This window comes from Camarhynchus parvulus, chromosome 18 (genome assembly GCF_901933205.1).
Source record: "Camarhynchus parvulus chromosome 18, STF_HiC, whole genome shotgun sequence".
NCBI lineage: Eukaryota > Metazoa > Chordata > Aves > Passeriformes > Thraupidae > Camarhynchus > Camarhynchus parvulus.
Genome location: NC_044588.1, coordinates 10,843,950 through 10,870,145, shown reverse-complemented (window position 1 = coordinate 10,870,145; position 26,196 = coordinate 10,843,950). Strand labels below are relative to the sequence as shown.

Here is a 26,196-nt window from a genome sequence, read left to right as displayed (position 1 = left end):
GCAGAATGCAGAGGTGCCTCTTGAATGGCTTGTAAGCCTCAACTAAGGGATTTCAGCCCAGATTTTCTCTTGGATTTGAAACTCCTTTGCATTGTTGAAATCTGTCCTGACCATGGAGAGCAAGTCTTGACAATATTAGTGCCCCTTATGAAGAAGGGTGTTGGTGATTCAGCTCTTTGTTTTAGCTGGTGTCTTGTTCAGCAGGAGTTGCTTGGATCCTGTGTAATTAATAGTGAGCTGAGTGTATTTTTTGTTGACCTGAGCAGTGATTAAATGAAGCTTCTGATTTGCTGGAAACCATCAAATGGAGATGACCTCACCTTTTGAGTGCAGAGAAGCTTTTAAAGCTCTATCACTTTATATTAGTTTCAGGAATGGCTGTGATTTTAGCAATCCTTTCTAGTTAATCAGCTCCTCCAGCAGCAGTTCCACTCCCTGGTAGCCATCAGCAGCATGGTTTGGAACTGCCCCCAAGCCTAAGCTGTGTTTTGCTGTGGAGGTCTGTGGTCAGTGTGTCCCAGAAGACTTGTCTGATGTGGCTCGGTCTGGTGGTGCTGGCTCCTACTAATTTAGGTGGCTCCCCTTGGGGTGGAGGGTGAGATGACCTGGCTGAAGCAGAAACAGCAGCTTCTGATGTAAAGATGCACTTCTTGAATTGTAGCAAATAACTCTGTTTTCTCAGGTCCTTTTCCTTGCAAGGCCATCTCCAAGATCTACTGGCAGACAACAAAAAATGGGTGAGTTTGTGGTGTATCCCTTCAGTCTCACCTATTCGAAGGGTGCAGCGTGCAGTGTCACATGAACCCTTTAGAGTAACATTGTAAGAACTTGTTGTCAAACTTTCTTTGACATTTCTTTAAATTTTTTCTTGCTCCTTATTTCAGCACAGTCCACTTTAACTCTTTCTTTCTCTCAAGGCTTCCTTACATAATATTCCAAGGAGGAATGCCTCGGGCCAGCTACGGGGACCGGCACAGTATCTCTGTTATCCACGGCAGCCAGCAGACAGCCTTTGACTTCACCTCACGGGTGATAGACTTCTTCATAATCTTCAGTTCAGATCCTGCTGCAGGTATGTGATGGAAGGGCATTACTGAGGAATTAGGGTAGCTGTGTACGTGTGTGGCAATCTGCCTGGTATAAATAGCATATGAAATGTGATAAGGAGGTCAGTTGTTTGGGGAGTTTCTGAGACTTCAGTAGAGAATCACAGAATCATTTCTGTGATTTTGTTTGGCAGAGACCCTTAAGATTGAATCCAGCTGTGAAAGATTCCCATTTAAAAGTGAAATGTGAAATACTGGTGTTAATACAGGGCTGGTTACAAATGCCATACATTCCTCAAAAAAATTAGGCTGTTCTGTTAATGAGAAAAGATCTCTTAAGCTTCTATCTGTTTAAGCTGGACATTGGACGTAACCAGGTCGTGGAATGAGGATCTGAATATTGTTGTTTGGAAACAGCACTTCAAAGGAGGCTAATAATTAAAACCAGAATTTACTCCCACTGAGACACTGCTTCTTTTAATTAGTACCTGGATTTGTGTCTGGAGCTTTGGGTAACAAATCAGCAAAGGGTGACATAGAACCAAGGGTCAGTATATGGAGAACTTAATTTCCTTACTGCTGGTGAACACGAATGTAAACTGAATAGTTCTCATTCCTGGAATTGTGTAGAGCTTGTCAGATTCTTGCTTCTGTTGAAGAGCTTTCTTGCCTTTACTTCTGCAGTAACTGTACATTCTTCCTTTTCATGAAACTGTAAAGGGTTTTCCCCAATAACTCTTTGTTTAATGCTGGTGTAGTTCTTGCTTCTGGTTAACTTGGAGTAACTGAGTATAAAATGCTATTTCAAGCTCCAAAAATGTGCAGGATCAGACTAAACTGCAAATTGTTTAGGATCTTGTAAGTAAATCTTCTGTTACTAGATCTTCTCAGGCTTTCTAGTCTCTGATTTGCCTGCTAGACTGGTTTCCAACCCTATTTGTCCTGTGTCCTGCCAGGAGGGTGGTGGCAGCCACAGCTCCACATCCTGGTCTGTCAGTGCAGGTTGGATCCCTCCGGCCTGTTCTGGGAAGCAGAGCACAGAGCCAGGGGAGAAATATCTTGGGAAAAGAGGCAGAAAAAACAGCTTTTGGATTCCCTCTTGCCTGTCTTCCTAGATCTTAACAGACTCTCTCAGGTCACTGAAAAGAGAGCAGAGAAATCAAAGTGTAGCTGAGCAGAAGTACCTGTGTGTGTCTGTTACTGATTTTCTCTGCACAGCACTGCCCTTTCTAAGCATCTTCCAAGTGTGCAGAACCTACAGGTCTAAATCGTCAAGCTCACAGTGCTGATAAACTTGGGGCACTGGGCACTGTTTCATACTTCGAGTTCAATACCTTTTGGTGTTAAGGAAGGAGACTCTTTTGCTTTCTATGAAATTGTCAGAGTGGAGATTCTGGGTGATGGAACAAAAGTATTAACAATGAAAGAAATCTGAGTTTTTTACATCAGAGTTGGACTGCTTAGAGTTCAGATTCTGGATATGATTAGAAATCCTTTAGGATGAAATAACTGAACAAACAGGCTTTATATTTTTACTTACCAATAATTGAATTATCCAGTTAACACCACTGCGGGTGGGGTCCGACAGGAGCTACTACAGGAAACTGAAACTGTTGCAGTCAGATGAGGAAGTTTTTTACAATAAAATGAGGTTTCTGTGGTTGACAAGCTTCCTTGTGGCTGATTGCTTAAGCTTTGTGGATCTACATAGCTTGCCTTGTTTGCCCTTAAGCAGTCTTCCCTGCAATGGCAATACCAAGGTATTAATTGTATACCAAAGCCACTTTATTTAATAAGCACAAAGCTCATGCATTGCAGCATGGTCGTAGCTGGTGACTTTTCACTACCCTGAATATGCTGTGGAAACAGTGTTTAAAAAGGCCAGCCCTTCCTGTTTCTTTTTTTTTATTTTAGTTAGGTGGGTGAGTGTGTGGCAATCATGACAAATTTTACTCTGTGTGCTACTTCAGCAACTTAAAATAGATTCTTGCCACAAGAAATGAGCTCAGATGTGTGTTTTTGCAGAGAAGAAAATTGTTAAAACAGAGCACTTTTGGTTAATGTTGGCAACAGTAAACTGCAGGGCTGTTACAGTACAGGGATGATATTATTAGTTTTATTGTGAAGTCCTGTGGGCAACTGCAAATGATGGTACATAGGAAAGCAAAGTAAAATTGAATAGAAAACATTTTTTTTCCTGATGAAACTGAACTAATTAGTGATGTGTTGTGGCTGGGCCTAGTCAGAGGTGAAACTTGGGGTGCCTCACTAGTGATGCCAAGTACTAACTACTTGAATTTAATTTTGCTGAGTGAACAGTGTTGGTATGTGCCTTCTTGCAAGTGTACACCAGGTTAATCAACCAAGTGAAGGAGGGAGGTAAAAGTACAGTTTAGGAGGGAAGGTCGGGGAAAAGCTCTTTGGTAGTTTGCTAATGGCTCAGTGTTGATCAACCCCAATCCAGCTTTATATTCACTCAGATTTCTGTAGCTGTGTTAATTGTCACTGCTGCCAACTGGTCTGTGGTTTTGGTTTTCCCCACCAGTTTGCTGCTGTGGCTGACTCGTCAACCTTGCTGCAATAATGTCCTTGTAGACTAAATTTTTTTCGCTCAGGTTTGTCCATTGTATGCTGAGTTATAATTCTTGTTTGTGTCAGATGTCACCAGTCAAGTTGCATTAACATATTTCTTTTGTAGTTGTTCCTAATGCACATAAGAATTATTAGATGATGTACACATCTTTAAAAAGAAACTTTAGAGGATGTGTCACAACATATAAGAAGAGAAAATGAAAAGAGTTGAATTGTAAATACTTGTCAGTTCAAGCAGAGAAGCATTCTGCAGAACCCAAGGCATTAGCATGTTTAAGCAGCTTAGCCTGGATGGACTGTGGTCCTAACACAGCACTAAATGGGTCACTGCTGGGGTGTATGCATGTCTTTCCACCCAGTGCTGTTAATTAGCTGCAGGTAAAGTCTTGGAATTCTGGCTGTTACAGTAGTAAGTATGAACATTGTGTTATTTAGCCATTGTTGTTAGCAAATTTTATATTCTGCAACGGAGTCTAATAAAAGTCACTGTCACAGTCCCAGGAGTGATATAAAGAAACATTTGCAGTAAATCTGTGAGTGTCTTTAGATCCATTCATACTCAATAGGCCCAGTTAACACAGAAGCATTTAAGGTTTTTTCCAATAAAAATGTTGATGTGGAGGTGTGCGATTACAGTTTTTAAAGCAGCCTTACAGGAAGCTTGTTTGCACTGACCTTGGCTGGTCAGTTCTGTCAGACTCAATGAATGTTGTTTCTGCAGAATTTGATGACCCCTCTGCCCTGGTGGTGCTGGCAGAAGAAGAGCTCGTGGTCATAGACTTGAAAAGTGCAGGCTGGCCAGCAGTGCACCCTCCATACCTGGCCTCCCTGCACTGCTCAGCCATCACCTGCTCTCACCACGTCTCCAACATCCCTCTCAAGCTCTGGGAGAGGATTATCAGCGCTGGGAGCAGGCAGAACATTCACTACTCCAGTATGGTATGGCAGCTGTGTCCCCCCGTGTGTCCCCCTGTGTTCCCACGTGTTCAGGTCAGTGTGACTGCCCATGGCGTGGGTGGTCTGTGTTGCTGATGATCTGCAGAGGGTTCAGCCCCAGCAGACACTGTCCTGCCTCTTAACAGGGTCAAGAGAGGCCTTTTCCCAAAGCAGTACAGTTACACTGGGGAATTAAAATGTGATATTTTTCAAGCTTTGACCAGCCAGAGGGGAGGTCTGAGTGTTCCCAGCTGTCGGTGGTAACAAAGTTCTCATGTAAAACCATGAAGCTTTTCAGGGAAATGTGAACACCTTCTAAAAGGCACAGTTGGTGTCAGAATGGGGACATCTAATCCCAACAAAAGCTGACAGTGTGGACTGTTTCACTGCTACTTGCACTGGAGTTCATGCCCTCATGCTGACTGTATGTTCTCTCCACACTGTCACTGCCTAGGCAGTCACACTCTTCTCTTACTCTGTTTGTAGCCGTGGCCGATTGATGGTGGCACCAACATCGCTCCAGATCCTCCACAGAGGGACTTGCTGCTAACAGGGTAGGTGCTGACCTGAGAACCATCAGGGAGCCCTTTCCAGTTCCCCTTTTTCCACTGACTGAGATTTTGCTATGGAGTTAAGGTCTGCTCATCTTTCAGGGCAGAGACTGCAGCTTTACAGTGCAGCTTCTCTGCTGGCTTTGTAAAGCCAATTTATTTTGCTGCTTCTGAGCAAACAGGTCATGATGTCCACAGATAACCCAGAAAGTGGCTGATTTTTAGTTTTGATGTGTTATCCATTGCCCCTACTCCCAAAGTGTGTAGGAGTGCAGGCACTAATCCAGCCTGGTTCAAAGGCAGCAGTGTTAAAATGAAGCTTAATCTTTCATGTTTTGAAGCATTTTCCCCTCTACCTTACACTTTGAATCTTAAAATAGAGGTTAGCTTGGACTCCTGTCTGCTTTGATCAGCATGAACAGATCTAGCTAAGAGTTGGAAGTAGCTAGCAAGAGATTGTCTCATTGCATAAAAATCTGCCATTTTCTTTTCAAAGCACTTTTGAGAGTTTCTGGGGCTGTTCCTCAGATTGCATTCTTGATGGAGCATGTTAGAAGCTTCTACCCTTGTGTTGGGAGACTGTTGCAAATTTTCACCTGGAGAACTAAGATTAAAGCTTGATTTTTTAAAAAAAAATTCCCCTTCCCTTGCTGTAACATTATTTTTGCCTGGTTGAGTTTTTCCTTCTATATGCGAAGCTTTTTGCCTTTTCCATATCTTTTTGGCATAATCTTAAATACATTAAGATGTAATGGTGATCTGACACCATTACATCTTAATGTAATCGTGTCAGATCACCAAGAACACCTGAATTAAAGAAACCCAACAACCTAAACCAAAAAATACACAAGAAGTCAAAAAACTTTCTCTTTGTGGTTTGTTTTTTTTTGATTCTGTATTTTCCCTCTGTTTCACCTTCCATGTGCTGTTCTCTTGTGTGATGTGTGTTCTTGTATCCTCCCCCTCAGGCATGAGGATGGCACAGTGAGGTTTTGGGATGCCTCTGGTGTCTGCTTGCACCTCCTTTATAAGCTGAGCACAGTGAGAGTGTTCCTGACAGATGCTGATCCCAATGACAACATGAACACCCTGGGGGAGGACGAATGGCCTCCACTCCGCAAGGTGAGAGAGCTGCTGCTGGTAGAAGCTTCCTGAAAACCTGGGGAGCTCTGATTCCTGCCCCAGTTAAAGACCAGCCCCTCTCTGTTCTCTTGCCTAGGTTGGTACCTTTGATCCTTACAGTGATGATCCAAGACTTGGGATCCAGAAGATCTACCTGTGTAAATACAGTGGATACTTGGCTGTAGCTGGTACAGCAGGACAGGTACTGGAATATGAACAATCAACATAAACATTGTTTTCATTGCAGGTTTCAGTGTAATCTGGAGATCTGATAAAATGCAAAATGCTCATTTCTGTCATGGTAAATGGATCTGTTTTCTGGAAATGATTAATGGAACCCTGCTCTGGTGAGGCCCCACTTTGAGCAATGCATCCAGCACAGGGAGGACATGGAGATGGAGTTAGTCCAGAGGAGGCCACCAAGTTCTTTAGAGGGATAGAGCAGCTCTGCTGCATAGAAAGGCTGAGAGAATTGGGATTGTTCAGACTGGAGAAGGGAAGATTTGGGGTCACCTAATTTCACCCTGGTACCTGACAGAACCTACAAGAAGCATGGATAGAGACTACTTAAAAGGTTCTGGAATGACAGAATAAGGGGGAGTGGCTTCAAGCAAAGAGGAGGTTTAGATTAGATATTAGATAGGAAGAACTTCTTTGCTGTGAGGGTGGTGAGGCACTGTAGCAGGTTGCCTGGAGAAGTTGTGGATGCCCCATCCCTGAAGGTGTTTAAGGTCAGGGTGGATGGAGCTCTGACCAGAAAAGGTGTCCCTGTGCATGGCAGGGGTTAGAACTAGGTGATCTTTAAGGTGCCTTCCAACCCAAACCATTCTGGGATTTTCTGCTTTCTCGAGTTGGTTTTAGACATTTTCTGCTGTTATTTATCTGCCCTGAGAGGTGCTGTAGTTTGGCAGCTGTAGGGAAGGGCTGCAGCTTGGAGATCTACCTGCACAGCAAAAGCTGCAGCAAAGGTTGTTCTTTTCCTTTCAGGTGCTGGTGATGGAACTGAATGACGAGGATGCAGAACATGTGGTGGACCATGCTGAAGCAGATCTCCTGCAGGACCAAGAGGGCTATCGATGGAAAGGTCACGAGAAGCTCAAAACTCGAGATGGGCCTGTTCGATTTGAAGCTGGTTTTCAGCCATTTGTCCTTGTCCAGTGTCAGCCACCAGCTGTGGTCACGTCTTTGGCCCTGCACTCAGAGTGGAGGCTTGTGGCCTTTGGCACCAGTCATGGGTTTGGGCTTTTTGACCATCAGCAGAAGCGACTGGTCTTTGTCAAGTAAGTGTTATCTTTCCAGGGGGTCTGTGGTAATCCTTATGTTAATGATGACCTGGAATTACTAACAAAGCAAGGTGTGAAAAGTGATTTCTCAAGAGCTGTCACTGTAGCAAGAAGCTCTGCTTCTTTTTTCTCCACCCTTGAAGATCTTCCAGAATATATAACCATGTTCCAACATTTGTGTGTATCCTGTTGGACTCCTGGGAGTGACTGCCACCCAGTAGAAAGTGACCACTGTCTCCCTCTTCCAGGTGCACACTGCATCCCAGTGACCAGCTGGCCTTAGAAGGTCCCCTGTCTCGGGTGAAATCCTTGAAGAAGTCCCTGCGTCAGTCGTTCCGGCGGATCAGAAGAAGCCGTGTGTCCAGTAGGAAGCGGAGAGGAGGTGGTGGGAATGCTTCTGAGGTGAGGGCTTCACCTTTTTGGGGTCTGTCTGTTTGCAGCTTGGAGCCTGCTGAGACTGCCCAGAGCAGGAGGTGGTCTCAGCCCTGCTATCAAATCAATAGCTATTGGTATGAGGGAAAGATGGCAATTTCTGATGCTGCTCTATCAGATAAAAACAGGCACATTTTTAGAAAAGATCAGTTGAGAGGACAAGTTCACTCGTGTGCCTTTCTATTGCTGCCACGCTCCCTCTCTCTCCCTGCTGTGTCTATCCCTGACTGACAGTGTCTCCTCACCTGTGAAGGTGCAAGAAGCAAATGCCAAGTTTGACCAGGACGTGTTGCAGGAGATGGAGCTGGCTCCAGTCCAGCGCAAGATCGAAGGGCGCTCGGCAGAAGATTCTTTCACTGGCTTTGTGCGAACCCTGTATTTTGCTGATACCTTCCTGAGAGACAGTGAGTAGGAAAAACATCTCTCTCTTCTTCCAAATGGGTTTTTACTGCTTCTGCCAAGGAGTGTATTAGGATTTACTGCCAGGAAAACTCGGCACCTCCTGTGTCCTACTTTGTGCTGTGCTGAAAAACTGATACAGAACAAGAGCATATGTTGTCATGTAGAATTGTTATTTATCCATTCTGGGCTGCTGGCTAATCCAAGGCAAGTGGCCATTCATCTTTGAATCAAGTCTTTATGTATGATTTTCAAATATGCTGTATTGGCATCTGACTTTCTAGTATAAACTTTTCCTTCTCTCATTCCTTTGAAGTTCACCCCTGTCTCCAGCAAAGCCTTTTAATTTTAGTGAATGTGGTGGCTGGTTATGATCAGAGCCCAAACTGATAGCATGCATAAGTTTACTCTGCTCATCTGTGATATACATGTGTGAAAACTGGACACATAACAGCAATTATGGTGGTTCATGTGGTGGTACTTTTGCCTTTGCTCAGGTGCAGTGCCCTTTTTAAGGGTTGCTGGTGGATATGTATTGGGAAAAGAATGTTAAAAACTTGTAGTTTGTGCCTGGCAGGTCTCCCCTAATATAAAGATATTTAGGGTGCAAACAAAGGGAGGTTTTGTATAGCCAGGGAAAGCTGTTATGTCATGGATGGTGCCTTGCTCATGGGCTTTTTTGTCACTCCAGGCTCCCGGCACTGCCCGTCCCTGTGGGCTGGCACCAATGGAGGGACAGTCTATGCTTTCTGTTTACGTGTTCCTCCAGCTGAGAGGAGGATGGATGAGCCTGTGAGGGCAGAGCAGGGTAAGTGCCTTGTAAAAGCAGGGTCACTCAGTTAGTGCTGCTTATCAGTGATTGGAACCAAGTGTGGCAGTGTCTGAGCTAAGCAATGCTCACTGCAGCAGCTGAACTGGAGCTCCAGCACTGCTTGATGTGCCTCAGCCTCATTTCCTACTCACAAATATAAATTTGTGTCAGCTGTCACTGAAGTTTGCCATCAACCCTTGCTGCACGTGTCCCTTTTTCTGACAGCTGGGCCTGTTTTTATGTAACAATGGTTTCTGTTCAACACACATCACTCCAGTCAGAATGCCCTAATGCTCCTCAACTACCAAATCTTTATAGGCAGCATTTCTATAACCACAGTATGTAGGTCTCCAGTGCTGAGAGGGTGTGAAGGAGTTTCTAACAATGTTTCTGACTAGACTCCTGTTTGTTTTTTCTGTTTGTTTTTCCTTCTTATCTCACCTGTCTAGCCAAAGAGATTCAGCTGATGCACAGGGCTCCTGTGGTGGGGATACTTGTGTTGGATGGACGCAGCACTCCCCTCCCAGAACCTCTAGAAGTAGCACATGACCTTTCCAAGAGTCCTGATATGCAAGGCAGCCACCAGCTGCTGGTGGTGTCTGAAGAGCAATTTAAGGTGAGTGTCACCTATTGAGGGAGGGAGGTGCCTATGAATTGTGCATGAAATCTGCTAAAGCACTGGGCACTGCTCAGTGGAGAGAGAACTCTTGGGAGTGCTTGTTCTCCTGTACTTGAAGAACAGCCCTGGGACAGCACTTCAGTTTGGTACAGTCCATAAATCAGGTGTGTGCTGGCAAAATGATGTTCAGGATAGCACTGCACATGCTGAATATAGAAACTTTATGCTTGTATTACATTTTACTCTTTGGACAAGGCTGCTTCTGCTTTTGGATAAGAGCTTTTCTGTTGTTAGTGCAGAAGCAGGAATTTTGTAGGTATTTTTGTGAAGTAGCTTAAAAGTTTCTTGTTTTGCACACTAACTCAAACCCTGTTCTCTTTCTGTGTTAATTTGTAGCCAAATAAGGAAGAGTTTTGAAAAAATGGGGGAGAAGTGTGGTTATAGCCTGAAGGGTAAAACTGATGTCAGAATAGAAAGACATTTTCACACTGCCTGTGGTTGATTCGTTCTCATGCCATGAGCAGGGGATTGCCTCTGGTTACACCTGTGTGCATTCCCTGTGAATGGAAACATTATCCAGGGAGGGAGCAGCAGATGTCCTGGGGAGCTGCTTTGTGCAGGAAGAGCTGTCAGTGTCTCATTTCTGTGACAGGTCTTCACGCTGCCCAAGGTCAGCTCCAAACTGAAGCTCAAGCTGACAGCCCTGGAGGGCTGCAGGGTACGGAAGGTGACAGTTGCCAACTTTGGCAGCTGCAAGACTGATGATTACAGTGAGAACGACCTGGCAGTGCTGACCAACCTGGGAGACATCCAGATCATCTCCCTGCCCTTCCTCAAGCTGCAGATCCGCTACCCCTGCATCCGCAAGGAGGATGTCAGCGGCATTGCCTCCTGCGTCTTCACCAAATACGGCCAAGGTGAGGTGGGCTTCTCCCAGATCCTCCCTCTTGTTGTGTGCTTGAGACAATGGGAAAACAGCTTCGTGGTTTTTAGCTGGCTGTGTACACATGTGAGGCTGTTATTGTTAGGTTGGATGTGACATATGTATACATGATTTCTGTTTAAAACCAAAGTTTTTATTTTGCATGTTTTCTAACTTACATACTTTTAACAAAGCATAATCTTAAGTTTTTAACTACATCACAATAACTTATTATATTTATTAATGCAAAGCAATTTGTGTCAATATAATTAACAAAAGCTTTACAGAAATTTAATAAAGCACATATATACATCTACTCATGCACGTGTCTAGTTTACAAAAATTTTCATGTATCTTTTCTAATCTGTTTCTATGCTAACAGCCTTATCTTCTTTTTTGCTATAAATACACTCAAAAATCATCAATTGTTATTTCTTCTATTAAGTCTGCTTTGCTTACAAGCCAGCTATCAAGCCCCTCCATATGAGACTGTTTCAGAAATGTGTTCATTGTGTGTTTCTGGGCAGTACCAGCTGCCAACAGGTACCAGCACATGAGTTAGGAGTGAGTTTATTCCATTACTGTTAATGAATACAGGAGTGAATAGTGGTTTTCAGCTTGGTTATGCCCCTTAGATAACTTCCACCTGGCCACCCTCCTCTTGTCTGGTGTGGGTGAATGGCTCTCTAAACAGCAGGCTCTGGGAAATGGCTCCACTGTGCCTCCAGCCTGAAAATGGCTTTCACTGCCTGCCTTTTCAAATGCCTGTGTCTCAGCACTCACATTGCAAAACTGGGATCCTGTGGTTGCTGAAGATGGATTGCTGCTTTCCAGTTCATTTTTTGCATCTTTGTGTGCTGTTTTCCCCAACTGTCAGCACAGGACAACAGAATTATGTCTCAGCATAACCTTAAATTGCACAGTCTCTAGGCTAACCAGAGGAGAGCTGGGGTAATTTCTTCCTCAGTGATCCCTCCTTGCTTAGAGAGAAGGAAAAGCAAACCCTTTCTGCCAAACACAGATCATGCCTAGATCTGTTTTTTTTTAGGATCCCCTTTGGTTCTGGAACTGTTTGCTGAGAATTGCTCTTATCAATTCCCAATCCCCTGCAGGTTTCTATCTGATCTCGCCGTCGGAGTTTGAGAGGTTTTCCCTTTCCACCAAATGGTTGGTGGAGCCGCGGTGCATCGTGGACATGCCAGAAGTGACAAGCAACAACCACGTGCACAAGCCTGGCACAGAGAATGCTGCAAGGAAATCCAGGTGATGTCTGTAACACTCTTGCACATGACTGTGTCTGAGCAGGGAGGAAAGAAAACCCCTTTGAAGTTAACATCCACAGAGGGGGTGGCATCAGGAAATGTAACCTTCCCCCTGATGGTTTTCCTACTTGGAGTACATTTGGTAGGACAAAGCAGGAAGCTTTGGAACTGGTATCCCTAAGCTGGAGTCACAAACATAGAGAAAGCCTTGGCTTGCTTTGCTTGTTCCCATGTGCTGAGGCTGAGCTGTTGCTCTGTGAAAGGAAATCCAGTGTTCCTCCTCTCCTCTTGGAACATCAGTGAGTAACAGTAGATGTGACACTCACAGAGATCCTACAGGATTTTTATTCCAAGAGTTTAGCAGTGTCCTGTGGTGCCTGCAGACTTCTGCATCACCAGCATGTGGTGAAGCCCTTCCCACACTCAGCAAACCATAGTTGATGTGCACTGGAGCCTCTTGTAACTGCCAAGAACACACAGGAATTCTCTGCACTCCTGTTCTTCAGCATCAGTAATTGTTTTCTGCCTCCTCTCCTTTTTTAGGGGACCAGGAAATAGTCCAGGTGACTGTGGAGAAGATGGTAAGTGAAAAAAATAAGTGTACTGAGGATAGCATGGTGTGTGTAAACCTCAAAATGTCTTTCCTATTGCTACAGTTGATATTTTCTACCTAAGATAGGAAAGAATAAGGAAGGATGTGGGGGAAACATTGTGATCTGCCTGGACTGTATTTTAGTTGATAGCTCTGAAGTAACTTGTATGTGGAAGATTCCCTTAAAGGGTAGAACAGCGTTTGCTGGAGGAAAGGTCTGAACTTATTTAGATCTTCTGTTATCCAAACTAGTATTGCTGAAAGAAACAGTTCAGTGTGTGAGAGACTTTAAGGATTAGTTGTGAAGCATTCAGTAAAGTCAAAAAGTACTTAAAGTGGGGGAAAAATCCAGTTCCATTGTGCATTTCTCCAAAACTGCACTTATTTCAGGAAAAGGGGAAAATATTGTTAGCTAAAACAAATTTTCTTACTCTTCTTTAGAAAGGAAGTCTGGGAGGCTGATGGAACATGCCTTACTCAACGATGAAAGTGAGTGAGATGAAGTCTTGCTGCTGAGGGGGAAGGTGCCTTTCTGGGTGGGAAAAGAAGAAAGCTGCTGGGCATTTTGTGGATTCCAGTTCCAAGGGATCTGTAATTACTGTCAGAAATGCTGAGTTTTCTTGAATCCCCGGAAATGAGGGGCTGGACAGATAGCCATGCCCTTGGGCAGGGGTTGTTCTGCAGAGCTGCATTCCCTGCTGAGATAAGAGAAGGATCTTTATTTCCAATAGAACTTGTGTAAGATGACAGCTGGAACAGACAGTTCCTTTGGGGCTCTGGTACACAGGGATTGGCAACATTTCCTCTGGCAACTGACTGCTTCAGTCCTGTGTGCCAGCCTGCCCAGTAAAATCCTGGTTGGAGAGGCAGTGATGATCTAAGGGCTGACCTCTGAGTGTGGGAGGCAGGTTCTGGAGGCTGTTCACTGGGGAGGTGGAATGTGGTCAGGCAGCTGCCTGAAAGCAGATTCCCCTGCTTTGGCTCACTGCTTTAACTCTCTGCTTTCCAGAAGTGCTGAAGGAGATCCAGAGTACTCTGGAGGGGGGCAGAGGGTGAGTATCAACCAACTTCTTCTCTTGATGGGCTGGCAGGGGAGGGCAGCTTGAGGTGACAGAAGGGGGATACCCACTTCATGGCAGGGATCCTTCTGCTGGAATCTGGTCACCTGTGCATCCCACAAGCTACCAAAGGGCAATAATGAGAGGCAGGTTCTCTTTCACATGCTGTCCCTTGACGTTTTTTATGAATTTTTGTCTCTTTCTCTCCGAAAAGCAGGAGAGATCACATTCCCACATCCCCAAGGAACAGGACTCTGAGTATTCGCATACAGGTTTCTATTTGTGTTAACCCATGCTGATCTAAGGGCAGGCCACACGGGCTAAGTTGGTCAAGGATGGGACTCTGGAGTTTTAATCCTGGCTTGACACTGTCCCTTGGATGTGTTCAGTGTCTCTGCTCCCATTCTGTCTGTACAATAAAGCTGAGCTACCACCACGGCTGCGGGGCTTTATCTCATCTCCCTAGGATGGTCAGGGGCTACCAAGTGTAGGCAAAGGACTACTGTCTGCAACAGGAGGCTTGGTGGGATTGGTAACTGCTGGTGTGGAAGGATCAGTGACTGCCTGACATGCTCTGCTCTGTGCACTTCCTCTGGACACTACCTCATCCTGGTCTTCTGTCGGCATCTGGGAGTGGATGGGATGAGACTGCACTGCAATAAGGAATCTCTTCTTGTGTCATTGCAGGAGCTATGCAGAAAAAAATTCGGCAAGAAGTCCACTAGGACACGGACTAAGTAATGGAGGAGGTAGGTGAGGCTAAAGATATTTGACGTAGCCAAAGGAAGCAGAAAGTAAAATGAAATGTCTTAATAAGCTTCAGCTTATTTCAATGCTTTGTGCAGAAGTCTGACCTGAATTTTCAGGGTGGGAATCTGCTGGCTGAGTGGTGTGTGAGCACTGTTCAGCACCTTACATGCTACACCAGTGGTAAAGGAAGAGCTAAAAATCCTTTGAAGGCTCCTGACTCTTACCCTTATCACAGAGTGAGCTGGCGAGGTAGCCAGAGCTCCCAGCAGCAATCTGAGTGTATCAGCTCATTAGCTCTCATTAGCTTTCACTGCCTGCCTTTTCAAATGGCTTTTGCATTCTTCCCTCCTGCAGCAGATTGACCAGAACTCATGGAGGACCTCGTGGCATTGGACTGAGTGCCATAACACTACTGACTGGGCAAACCGTCCCTGGGGAGCAGGCACCAGTGCTCCCAGCAGCCAGACTGGGGAGCTGCAGCTCAGTGCTCCTGCCTCTGCCTCCCCTCTAGTGCCTCTTGGAGACCTCTCCTGCTGGAGCCTGCCTTGCTTTAGGACAGCAGTGGATGCCAGCTCTGATGCACCACAAGCCTCTGAGTACATCTAACATTCAAATGTTTGCACATTTCTCTTTTCTACTGGGCTGGGTTTTAAATTATAAATGTTTTACTGCCTCGGTGCAGGATTTTAATAAACGCACACTGTTACCTCCAACAATTATTTTTTGTATATTTTTTTAAAATCTTATGGGTATTTCAGTTTAACAGAAACATTTAGAAATTTACTTTAAGAAAAAAACATTAAGTAATATATGCTAGATTCCTGTGACTGCTGTATGTGGTATCTGAATGAGTAATTTTGGGGTTTGTTTGTTATGGTACTGTTAACTGGCTTTATGGATTTGGGTAGAATCTATTTTTGTAGCCATTCAAATTGGAGGAAAACTAATTGAATTTGATTTTTGTTTCAACACTACATTGCTTTTTTTTTGGCAATAAAATTCTGAATTCCCTTTTGTGATCCTTGTCTCCTCTCATATCTATTCTAAGTCCTTCAACAGCTTCTTTTATATTGCCCACAGATCCCTGGCAGAAGGTGGAGCTGCCCTCTGAGCTGAGGGGGCCAAAGAGCACTCCTGGAGGCGAAGCAAGGTGGTGGGTGGGAGGAGCAAAGGGATTGTGTCACCATCCTGCAGTCCATATGGGATGGAGATGCCAGGAAAGGGCACTGGTTCAGATCACAGTCCCTGGAAGGTCATTGCTGGTTTGTCCTGAATGAACGTGCATGATAACACTGGAGGGAGACAGGATTGATCTGGCAGTGCTGCTGTGCTGTCTGCCAGTGGGTTTGGAATTGAAGCTGGGGAGGCTCTGCAGAGAGCAGTTTGGCTCTCTTTAAAATCTCTTTCCTTTATCCCTCACCTAACAGCACTTTTTTTTTCCAGCTAAGAAAAAGAACAAAGTATTCTGAAATTTCTCTACTGTAACTTGCTTGTAGCACTGTGACAGCCAGTGAGGAAGAACTAAATCCTCCTGAATGGAGCTGAGTTGCTGTCCTTGGCACACTTTGGAAATCTCTCCTTGGAAGCCCTCTTGTTTCAGCCTCTCCTTGGGAGCCCTCTTGATCTTCCCAAGCAAGGCTGAGGAATCCTTTCTTACCTACAGCACCAGGATGGCACATTCTGTTCTGCAGGGAAAAATGCTTGTAGTTACTCTGCTGGTGCTTCAGGCACCCTTCCTTCTAAAATTATTAATACCTCCTTTGAGACCTAATTTATTGCTAATGAGGTTTTAGAGAGCCATCTCTTTCAGTTTCCATTTCTAAAGTAGTTTTCACTTCCTTATTTCTGTTTGCTTCATTATTTCCTTGTCTCTTGCTGCAGGACTGAAGCTGGCAGGGAGGTGTCCTGCTGTTTCCACCTCTTGTGCCAGGCATTGATGCTGCAAATTTACAGGAAATTATGGTTTAATCAGCATCTTCTGAGCTGCTGTGACCCTGTGCATGTGCATCATCCTGGTGCACCCAGCTGCTTCTCTCTGCTCCTCACAGATGGACTCATTCTAAAGCCTTTTCTGAGTATTTATTTGTTGGCAGGCTTGGGGGAAGAAATGTGACAGTCTTACTCAGAAAGGGCAGAAGAAATTTATTACTTTCTCCCTGTTTTCACCCACATAACTTGAGAACTCCAGTGGGTCCACTGGAATAGTGAGAGAGTCACAAAAATGGTACCATTTTTTGTAAACCCTAAAAGTGTATTTAGATTCAAAACCTACAGAAAAAAAATAATCCAGGCTTCTTATTTTCTTCAGAGCACAAGCCAGACTACAAATGGGATTGAGTAGTTTAGGATATGTGCAATGGCATATTTTGTTTTCAAGCAGAGCTTTGGAACTGAAGGATTCACTGGAATGAGATCCTTGACTTCTTGTGGGCAGAGACATTAAGAATCCTTTTAGAGCTCCTGTGCCTAAAATTCAGGAGAAATTGCAAAGGGACAAAACAAGGCAAGGCTGGAACTCATGAATTGTGCTTTCAGTTGTGTTCTGAGTTGAGCAGGAAGGGATGGAAAGGCTTGTGACAGAATTAGGGTGTATCTTTTGTGCTGTCAGAAAACGAGCAGCAAGTAAAATTGGTGATGAGATGAGATGATCATGAGGGGTGGAGCCTTCAACAAATGAATGTAAGCAGCTTTTGAATGTAGTGGGGGAAAAAAAAATCCCTTTTCATCTCTCCCTTTCAGGAACTGCCTTCTGAGCCTTGTGGTTACTCTTAGCCTGCCCCTCAGCTGACACTAAAAATAATGGCCTGCTTCTGATCAGAGGATTCAGCTGCTGCCAAACCCCTCGATTTTGTGCCTACCTCTACTTTTCACTTGAACTCCTTGTCTGGGATCTGATAGAAGTTTGCTGGCCCTCTCCAAGAGCTAATGCTTTAATGCTTGGAAGCACTCTGAGGGCTCATTGGCCCTTATTAAGGTTATTGCCAGTCAGGCTTTGGCAGTGCTTCCCCATTCTCCTGCTTTGTGCAGCCTCACAGGGCTCTGGCACTGGGAAGTGTCCCTTGGCTGCAGGACCAGAGTTGCTGTTAACACTGACTTGAAAAAATCTTCCAGCAATGCTGGCACAGCGTTCCTGACCCCCACAGACCTGCTGCTCTGCAGAGGGGACAGTCTTGGATCACAACTAAAGAACAAATTTTCCACATCTGAGTACACATTGGGTCCCTAATATGGGATGCTGTTTTATAGTGGCCTGAGTTTTAGGTCAAATGCTTTCTGGTAACGTGAGCTCTTTTATAGGGTGGTGTGTTTGCTGCCAAAATTCTTTACTCCTAGAAAAGCTTGGCCTGGAGCTCTTTTTTTTTTTTTTTTTTTTTTTTACTTTTCAATAGTAATACACGCTTTCCTCAGATGTTTAGGAGTTGAATATTTGCAGAATTTGTCTAACAGTTCTATTAGAAGAACATAATGTTGGAAGGAAAAGTACTTTTCATCTTGGTCTTGAAGCCTGAGGCCTGTCTGGTTAGTGAGAGAATTAATTTTTTTTTTTACAGCTTAATTGGTCTGTTTTTTAGAATATGGTTTGTGTCTGTGGCAGCTCAAAGGATTTCATGCCTGGACTGTGGCCCTGAATTCAGCTTCCAAACCATTCCCTCTGTGGCCTCATGGATTGGGATGTCTTTAATAGGAGCAGGAATTGGTATGGCTGAAAGATGAGACACGCTTCAGTGTAAAAATGCTTCTAAAATCCAGCAGTCCTTGCTAAGCCACATTAGACTTTGTTATCTCCTTCAAGCAAAGCCCAAGGTTGTGTTGCAGCTGTAGCTGATTCCCTGGGGGAAGCCAGGTGGAAAAATTCCTTCAATATCTGCCACAAGCCCTTGGTCACAGGAAGGAAACTCAGCACCTTCACTCACAGCCACAAGCCCCAAGTGCTTGGGTTATTCCTCAGCCTCTTTCTCCAACATGATGATGATGGGGGTATCTGATTAGCTTTCTGGGTTAGATGCAGCTTCCCAGAGGAGCTGCAAATCCCTGTGTGAAAAGGCTGCTGTAGCAGTGGGATGGTCCTTGAGATCATCCTGGCATTGATGAATTTGTCCCAGCTGCTGCCCAGGTAGGAATGGCCTCTCCCAGGTGTGATTTTCTTGTAATGAAGCTGATGTATGGCCAAACTCCTCATTTCCTTCTTGCCTCTCGTGCCTTTAATGCATGTTGGCTGATCCATGGGGATGGAGGGATGAGTTTGCTGGGAACACAACCAAGACAGGGGAGCTAAAAGGCTCCTTGCCCTTGTGGCCTGTTTCAGTAAGGAGGAAAACAGATTAAAAGGTACTTTGAGGCTCCTCCCTCTGCTCACCTCTTCCCCAGCCAAATGAGTAGCAACTGATCTCTCCAGCTCCTTGTGGCACAGCTCTTGTGTGCAAAGCTAAGTTATATTTTAAAAGAGCTTTTTGGCAAGGGAGCCCTCCTTAAGATGGATGGTCCTGAGCATGTGCTGACAGCATCAGGCAGAGGCACCTGAGGTTGGAAGGAGCTGTATGTCCAAGGACAGAGCCCAGCCTGTCCCTGACTCTTGCCCTTCAAAAGACAAGGATCTCTTCCTCCTCTTTGCTCCTCTGGCAGATGAGTCTGTGCACTGTGTGCTTATTCCTTCTGACTCTGCCTATTCTTCATTTGTTTAAAGCCAATCTCTGCTTGTGCTTAAGGCAGGGTCTTCAAGAAATGAAGCTTGGATTCTGCTCACACTCTCCTTCCTTCAAGGGAACTTACCTGTATCAGATTGCTGTGCTGAGCCCTTGAAAAGCAGCCTGAGCTCCTAAAAAACCCTAATTGGCAACACAAGGACATCTCTGAGCTGCTGAACATCACCCCAAAAGTCAGATATTGCAGCTCAAGCCCTGATGGGGTAAGAGTCCAAGGAAGCAGAGACTATGGCAGGATAAGAAAAGGCTTGGTGTTATTTCTTAGGCAGTAAATTGGGACAAAAGTGGCTTCAGCTGTGGCTGGGGGAGCTTTATTCCAAACTGCAAGTTATCCACAGGAATGGAATTTGGGAGAGGTGTTTCTCAAGGGTGTGATTGTTCTGTAGACAAACACATGCTCCTGACTTTATTGTGACACAGATAAGAGCAGATAAAATGCAGGCTGTGACCAAAGGAGGTATCAGAGTCCTTAATCAGTTTGATTACCTGTGATCTTGTCAGTGCTGTGACAGTTTGCTCACAGTTCAGAGCTGGTGGTATTTGCCTGTACTTTCATTACAGGAAGATGTTTTAAATGTAAATTAACAGTAATGAGGATGTGAAAAAAATCCATCTCAAGGAAATTCAGCTCTGTCAAGGTAGATCCATGAGGCAGTTTATGGAAATAATAAAATTTAAGCATTAAGTGATAGTTACTTACTATGGATTTAACATTTAGAAAAGACTGATTTAATTTTATACTTAAATTACTGAAGCTCCAGAGCAGGTGGCAACACCTCAGCCCTAAAGGCTCCTGAAGCCCTTTGCTAAGAGCAGTGTCAGTCCAGGCACTGGGATTCCTGTTGTGCAGCATCCAGGGTCCAGCCTTAAATCACCCTGTTTTGAAATTGGTAAGTGATACATGAGAATTTCAAAGTGAAATAATATCATGTCATGTCTCTGAAGTGCTTTGCCCTTTTAAAGCCTCAGGCCTTGGATTGGATAGAAACCTCTCCTGCTCCAATTCATCTCTGTTAGCTGATGTTGCACAGGCAGATTCCTCCTGGCAGTTCTCTGCCCATTCATCTGTCCCTTAGAGGTTTGTTTAAACCACTAAAAATCCTGTTTGAGGGTAAGATCTTCAACTAGCAATTGTTAGTGCACAAGAAAAGTGCCCATTTCTCAGTAATTCAATTCACAGGCATGAATTAATGTATCAGATCTCCATGTGCCTCATTAATTGATAACATGGGATGCAGGTACCATTAACCTGGTAGATTTTCTTTGAGGAGAAGGAACAGGAAGTAGCTGTGATCACTTTCTGTTTCAGAAGACTGACCAGGCTTGGTTCTGCAGGTGAACTTGCTCACTGAAGTGCTTGTTCTGGATCTGCTTGTGCAGAGAAAGAGTTTTCCATTGAAATGTGTCCTGCATGGAAGTGGCTCAAATTCTATAAACTATTTCCTTGTCACAGTGATATCTGGTGAGAGAGATTTATGTGAGGATCTCTCCTGTGCACAGGGAGAGGTGAGACCTCTCATAAAATGAAGAAGGATTTATCTACAGAAGATTAAGGCAGTTAAATATCTGCAGTGGAACAGAGCATAAGAAACAGGGTAGTTAATATTAAACGAGAGAAAATGTTTGTCATCCTATAAAATAAATGTCAAGGTTTGGAAGCAATCACCTTGAGAAGAGTCTTTGAGTGTCTTCAAATGCCTGGCTCAGCAAACAACTCCCAGTTTGTTTCAGATCTTCAGTAACAGCATAATAACAGTGCCTGTGCCTCAAAACGGTAAAGACAATATCACAGGGCATAAAAAATGTGAGTGGCCCAATATCTCATGAAAGTTAACAAACTTCCACTATAGGATAATATGCTTTTAACAGACCCTCTGGCCAAGTTTCCAAACCAAACTTTCTTCCAGGAACAGTGGCCTTGCTGTACCCTCTCCCTCTTTCCCTCCCAGAGCTCAGGAGTTCCAGAGTTTCACCTTTGTGGCCAAGGTCTGTCCTGCCCTCCTGTGTTGCTGGTTCCTGCTCCCTTTGTCTCTTGGTGCACATGTGTGCTTTTAAATTTAATTTTTAACTAACTAATGCCTTATGATCTGGGATAAGGGAATAACCAGCAAGGGCAATTCCAGGCAGGCAGGCCTCTCAGTTAGGAGGAAGCTCAACTTACCTGTAAGATCAAATTGCACTGAGGTGACCACCAGCACTGGAGCAGAGGAAACAGCTGGGGAATACAGAAGGCACTGGAAGGAAGGAGTGGCCCCACAAAGTCAGTTTGGCTGTAACATGAGACCTCACCCTTAGCTGCATGATTCCTTCTACCTTTATCTCTGCAAGCTTATTAGAATCTGCTGGGGATTTTCAACTACCTGGGTGTAATCATTTCAGTCTGCACAATCTGACATTCCACTTTGAGCCTTTGATTTGTGCTTTGGGGGCTCAGCTGCTTTCTGCAGAGCGCTCATTTCCCACGGGAGAGCAGCCCTGGGGCTGTAGCCCACCCCCCACTATTAAAAAGCCTCCTGCTTTCATGTATAATTGGGTTGAAACCCGGTTTAAATCCAGGGGATTTCACTGACTCAGAGGAATTCTCTATCAAACCCACGGTTCCCAGCACAAACAGGGAAGGAGAGCAAGGACAGCTCATTTGACGCTGCCCAGGTTCCTCGGTGTGCCCCGTAAAAATAAAGTACAAACAGCACATCTGGAGTCCCAGAGCAGCACAGGGCCCAGCAGCAGTGGAGGAGCAGTGGGATGAGCCCCGGGCCTGTTTCTGGCTGCTGCTGCTCTCCAGGAGCTCACTGGTGCTACCGAACCAGGACTGGATTTAGTGCAGGCTTGCCTGGCCTTGCCTCCTCGGTTTGCTCCTTTCAGACACAGCCACAGAGGTCACTCAGGGGATTAGAAGGGAGAGGTCTGAGCCCTGTCTTAGCACGGAGTCCTTCAGCTCACCCAGCTCAGGTCCATCCCTGCCCGGAGCCTGGGGCTCTCTGACCCCTGGGCTGGGGCCGCTGCCTTGCAGTGCAACAGGATCATCCAGCCCTGCTGCACAGCAGACAATTGGGCAACAAAGTGCTCCTGAAATATTTAAGGGGGCTGTTTTCAAACCTATGTAACTTAATTGTTTTGGTTTCTCCTTGCAATGAATATTTTATTTGGCTTCCTCGGGTTATGGCTGGGGAAGAGGCCCTTGGAGACCTTTTGGCTTGTCCCTAAAATAGCTGGAAGAAAGCAGCAGAGCCCAGTTTGAAACAGCCAGAGGTCAGGAATGAGAGGTCAGGAATTCTCCCTCAGTAGCCTGGGGTACAGGCTCAAAGGAGAATATTTGCTGTCAATATGAGGCAGCATATGATATAGAAGCAAGACTGGAGATATTTTATATTAATGTAATGGGGGTGGTGGGAAGGAGAGGAGATACATAAAAAAGATATATTTTTAAACAAGTCTTACAGGCTTCAGGGTCCTGACTGGATTGTCAATTCTACTTGCTGTGGAGTCAAGCCAAGAGGAGACCCTATTTATTTGTTTAGGAGGTTTATATTAAAAGCAGATGTTCTTAAGAATAGCTTTGACCAATCTCTTTACCTGAGCTATTACCTAGTGGTTGGGAATTTATGCAAAGTGCAATTTCTCTGACCAATCACAGCCAGTTTCTACTTTTTTATTTGTGTGATTTAGTAATTTTTAAAAATTGAGTTACCTTTTCATGTCTCTATGCAATAGCATCAAAAGCTTTTCTTTTATGTAATTGACTTAAGAACTTTCAGTGAAAAGGTGATTCTGATGATTTATCACTCACTAATAACTTTTTAAAACCATAGTGGCTGAATTCTGGCTGAAAGGACTTGGTATTTTGTATAAATGAGAAAAGCTTTAGGAAACTCCACTATCCAGCCTACTTGGGGATCTGGAGCTGAAATCTGGAAGGGTTTCATCTTTCCTGGTGCTTATCTGCCTCTCCCTTAGTGAGATATGAACCAGCTGCCAGCATCTTGCCAGGAACACTTTAAAAGGCAAACAAATGTGTTCAGTCTGTGCAGAGAGTTCAGGGTAGAGGTGCTGGGACAGCCAGGCTGGAGACTGGGGTGGGGAGGATCTGACAGCAGCAGTTCAGCCTTTCTCCTCTCAGGTAGCTCAGAGCAGACAGGAGTCTGAAGGGAATGTGATCAGTGGCTTCATCTCAGCCCTCCCAGGATGAAACCCAAATGTCTGAGGCTTCTGACAAATCACAGAAATCAAAGCAGCAGCTCCGGTGCTGCCTGGGCTGTGCAGAGCCTTGAAGAGGCTCCAGCTGATGCTGATGGAGTTTGTTAGAGCCATTTCCTCCTCAAGAGTTGAATTTTTCAGAGCAGCTTCTCCTCCTTGCCACACACATTAGAAGCTTTGAGCTGAGAGCCCCGGGGCTTTTCTCCAGGATTCCTTATGGAATTGATGCTCCACATGCCATCAGTCATTCTGGGCTTTACAGGAGAGATTTCTTTTCTGCAGAGAGGGATAGAGAGTGACTTGTGGACAGTTAACAAAAGAAAGTGATGAAATAAAATAATTAACTACACTGTTGCTGTACAGCCTCATTCTTGTGAACTAAGAAAAGTGGAGCATCCAGGGACAGAAAACTCAGGTAAAATTCTTGAGTTCTCCAGCTCAACCCCCGCTTTTTATCTTTGCTTCTTAATGGAGGAGTCCTCAAGGTACAGAAGGTAACAGCCAGGGGCTCTTGGAGGGAGGTGGACAAACAGGTCCCACCCAAACCAATGCTGCAAAGCATCTAAAATCTTAACACATTTCATGTTTAGGTCACTTGTTCTGGTGGCTGGCCAGACCTGAGTTCATTTTGTTTAATCTCCAGCTCCTCTGGAAAGGCTTTTTGGGAGGGGGCAGGAAACCTTACAGAGCCAGTGACATCCTCAGAGCTGTTGAATCCTGATCTCCCTGTGCTGTCCCTCTGCAGCCTGGGGAGAGCAGGGGGAGGCTCACACTGAGCATTTGTGCCTGCTCTGTTACCTGATTTCTTGAGAACAGCCCAGGCAGGGCAAAACCATCCCTGATTAAACAGAGTTTCATGGACATGAACACTGCTGTGAGTAACCTCAGCCTGTCTGCAAGAGGAGAACAACTTTATTTGGAAATTCGAGTTGAAAGGAGATTTAGTTGTTCTGCTTGATTTGGACTGAGATTTAGGCATAATGAGGGCAAAAATGGTGCCAGTTTTGCTGTCTTTTTCAGCGCTGAGCTGGAAACTGCTTTCCTGTTTCAGCAGAGAGCTTGGTATTGGCAAGGAGGGAGCAGAGGCTGAGCTCCCCGTGCTTGGCTTCCCTGCAATAAAACTCCAGGGCTGCAAAAGAAAGGGGCCTATGATTTAATTATTTTCACTGGCCTAAGCTTATTTTTTAGGTAGTTTTTACTGTGCCTTGTCTGGTAGCCTCCTGCATTATAGTGGATGTGTTTTGGTTCTGGAATTGACCCTTTCAGTCTTTCTTTGGGGGTGCACCTAATCATACCACACCTGACCCTGACCAGGGTGAAATCCCACCTCTTCTTTTATCCCAAACTCTGCAAGCCAGCTGCTGATATTGCTGGTTGAAAAGTTCAAAAGATACCATGAGAAAGCTTGAATTATTGATGCCACTTTCCTTCCATATACATGTGATTATCTGCTCTTGGGGCACAGCCCAGCCAGAATCCCTGTTAGACTCCCCAGGCTTGCAAGAACTCTGGAGCAGACCCTGGGCTGCATGGGAACAAGGCATGGGAGAGGGAATATGTTACCATTGCATGGATGTGACCTGTGATCCAGGTAAGGGGCAGCTAGCTGGAATCAGTGTAGGCATGTTACAAAAATTTACTGTGCAGAGTGATAAAAGAAGGGGTTAGAGCAATTTTTGCAGTGAATGAAAATAGAAACTTAATTCTTAAGTTCCAAGCAGGTCCCTTTAATATTAATGATTGTACTTTCCTCTGTATGAGTTGGGAGAATCCACTGTGCTCAGGGAAGACAGACAATTCCCTATTGGTCTTAAAATAGCAGTGTGAGCTTTCTGCTCTCCTTTGTATCTGTAGGTTCATGCTGTGATTCTTGACAGCACTGAGGATCTCCTTTCTCTGATGTGAGTTATTCTCATTTCTTCTAAAAAGAGAGAATGCCATGGAATTGTTCTTTTTCCTGTAGTGATTTAGGTGAAGTTGGTGTGGTGAGGGGAGCTGAAAAAGTGATGAGCAGCATCTTTCACCTGCTGCAGTGTGTCCAGCAGGCAGATGGTCCAGGGCAGTTAATCAGAGCAGGTCTGATGTCAAAGGAGTTGTTTATATAAGCAGTGATTCAGCTTCCCTATTCCCAGTAATAACAGTGGAGTAACAAACCAATCTGCTCTAAAGCCCTGTCTCTCAAGAATTGTCAACTCCAATTTTCCACTTTCTAACCCAGATTCACTCTGTCTTTACAGTGAGTCAAACCAAACTCCTGTGTCTAAGTTCCTGACAAATTTGGGCAGTGTTCCTGACCTTCCTCCTCATCCAAGAATTTCAGCATTTTTGGTTTATGGAAGGCTTTAGACACATGACTATCTAGCAGCAGCACATAAAAGCAGACCTTTATTTATTATTTTCTCCTGCATTTGGCACTGTAGAGAAGCTGAATCAACTTTAAACCCCCAGGAGGACAGAACATGAACAACTATTCTGTACTGAGGATTTAGGGTCTAATTCAGCTGCCATTAATCTCAGTAACAAAAGTCTTGTTGCAGGATTTAGAGATCAAGGGCAGGAGTATTGGGGTATTAAGTGGGGAGGGGGGGCTGAGATGAGGTGACCAGACACCTGTGTGTGGCAGTCCTGTTCAGAGAGAGGAGGGAGGAGGATTGGTGTTCAGAGATGAACTCTGCACTGGGCACAGTGTCCAGGAGGGTTTCAACAGAGTCAGCTCTAGACCAGAACAAAAAAAGCAAGTTTAGAGGGAACCCTAAGGACACATTGCTCTATGTAACTGCTTTCAGGGCAGCAGGTTTTTGCTTCAGTATCAGAGTTGCAGCTGGGGGAAAGGGAGATGCTGTTTTTCCCCATTGCAGATTGTTCTGTGGTGCAGGACAGCACAAAATAGGTGGTACAGAAAAGGAGCCAACATTTGCAAT

At 44.8% G+C, this 26,196-nt stretch overlaps 2 protein-coding genes across 4 annotated transcripts in view; one reads left to right on the top strand and one right to left on the bottom strand.

Annotated features, from left to right (window-relative positions):
* LLGL2 (LLGL scribble cell polarity complex component 2) overlaps positions 1–15,394 on the top strand; it is a 33,345-nt gene extending 17,951 nt beyond the window's left edge. For all 3 annotated transcript variants that reach the window (XM_030962088.1, XM_030962089.1, XM_030962091.1), the window contains 18 exons: positions 683–737; positions 918–1,072; positions 4,360–4,577; positions 5,061–5,128; positions 6,094–6,247; positions 6,345–6,449; positions 7,235–7,527; positions 7,779–7,932; positions 8,216–8,366; positions 9,053–9,169; positions 9,622–9,788; positions 10,444–10,708; positions 11,826–11,976; positions 12,519–12,556; positions 13,009–13,056; positions 13,577–13,619; positions 14,313–14,374; positions 14,730–15,394. In XM_030962088.1, coding sequence (XP_030817948.1) covers positions 683–737; positions 918–1,072; positions 4,360–4,577; positions 5,061–5,128; positions 6,094–6,247; positions 6,345–6,449; positions 7,235–7,527; positions 7,779–7,932; positions 8,216–8,366; positions 9,053–9,169; positions 9,622–9,788; positions 10,444–10,708; positions 11,826–11,976; positions 12,519–12,556; positions 13,009–13,056; positions 13,577–13,619; positions 14,313–14,374; positions 14,730–14,737 — 2,252 coding nt within the window. In that variant the 3' untranslated portion in view covers positions 14,738–15,394. The remainder of the gene's footprint in view (positions 1–682; positions 738–917; positions 1,073–4,359; positions 4,578–5,060; positions 5,129–6,093; positions 6,248–6,344; positions 6,450–7,234; positions 7,528–7,778; positions 7,933–8,215; positions 8,367–9,052; positions 9,170–9,621; positions 9,789–10,443; positions 10,709–11,825; positions 11,977–12,518; positions 12,557–13,008; positions 13,057–13,576; positions 13,620–14,312; positions 14,375–14,729) is intronic.
* Positions 1–26,196, bottom strand: part of CASKIN2 (CASK interacting protein 2) — a 648,645-nt gene that overhangs the window by 109,799 nt on the left and 512,650 nt on the right. The gene's annotated exons all lie outside the window — the stretch shown is intronic.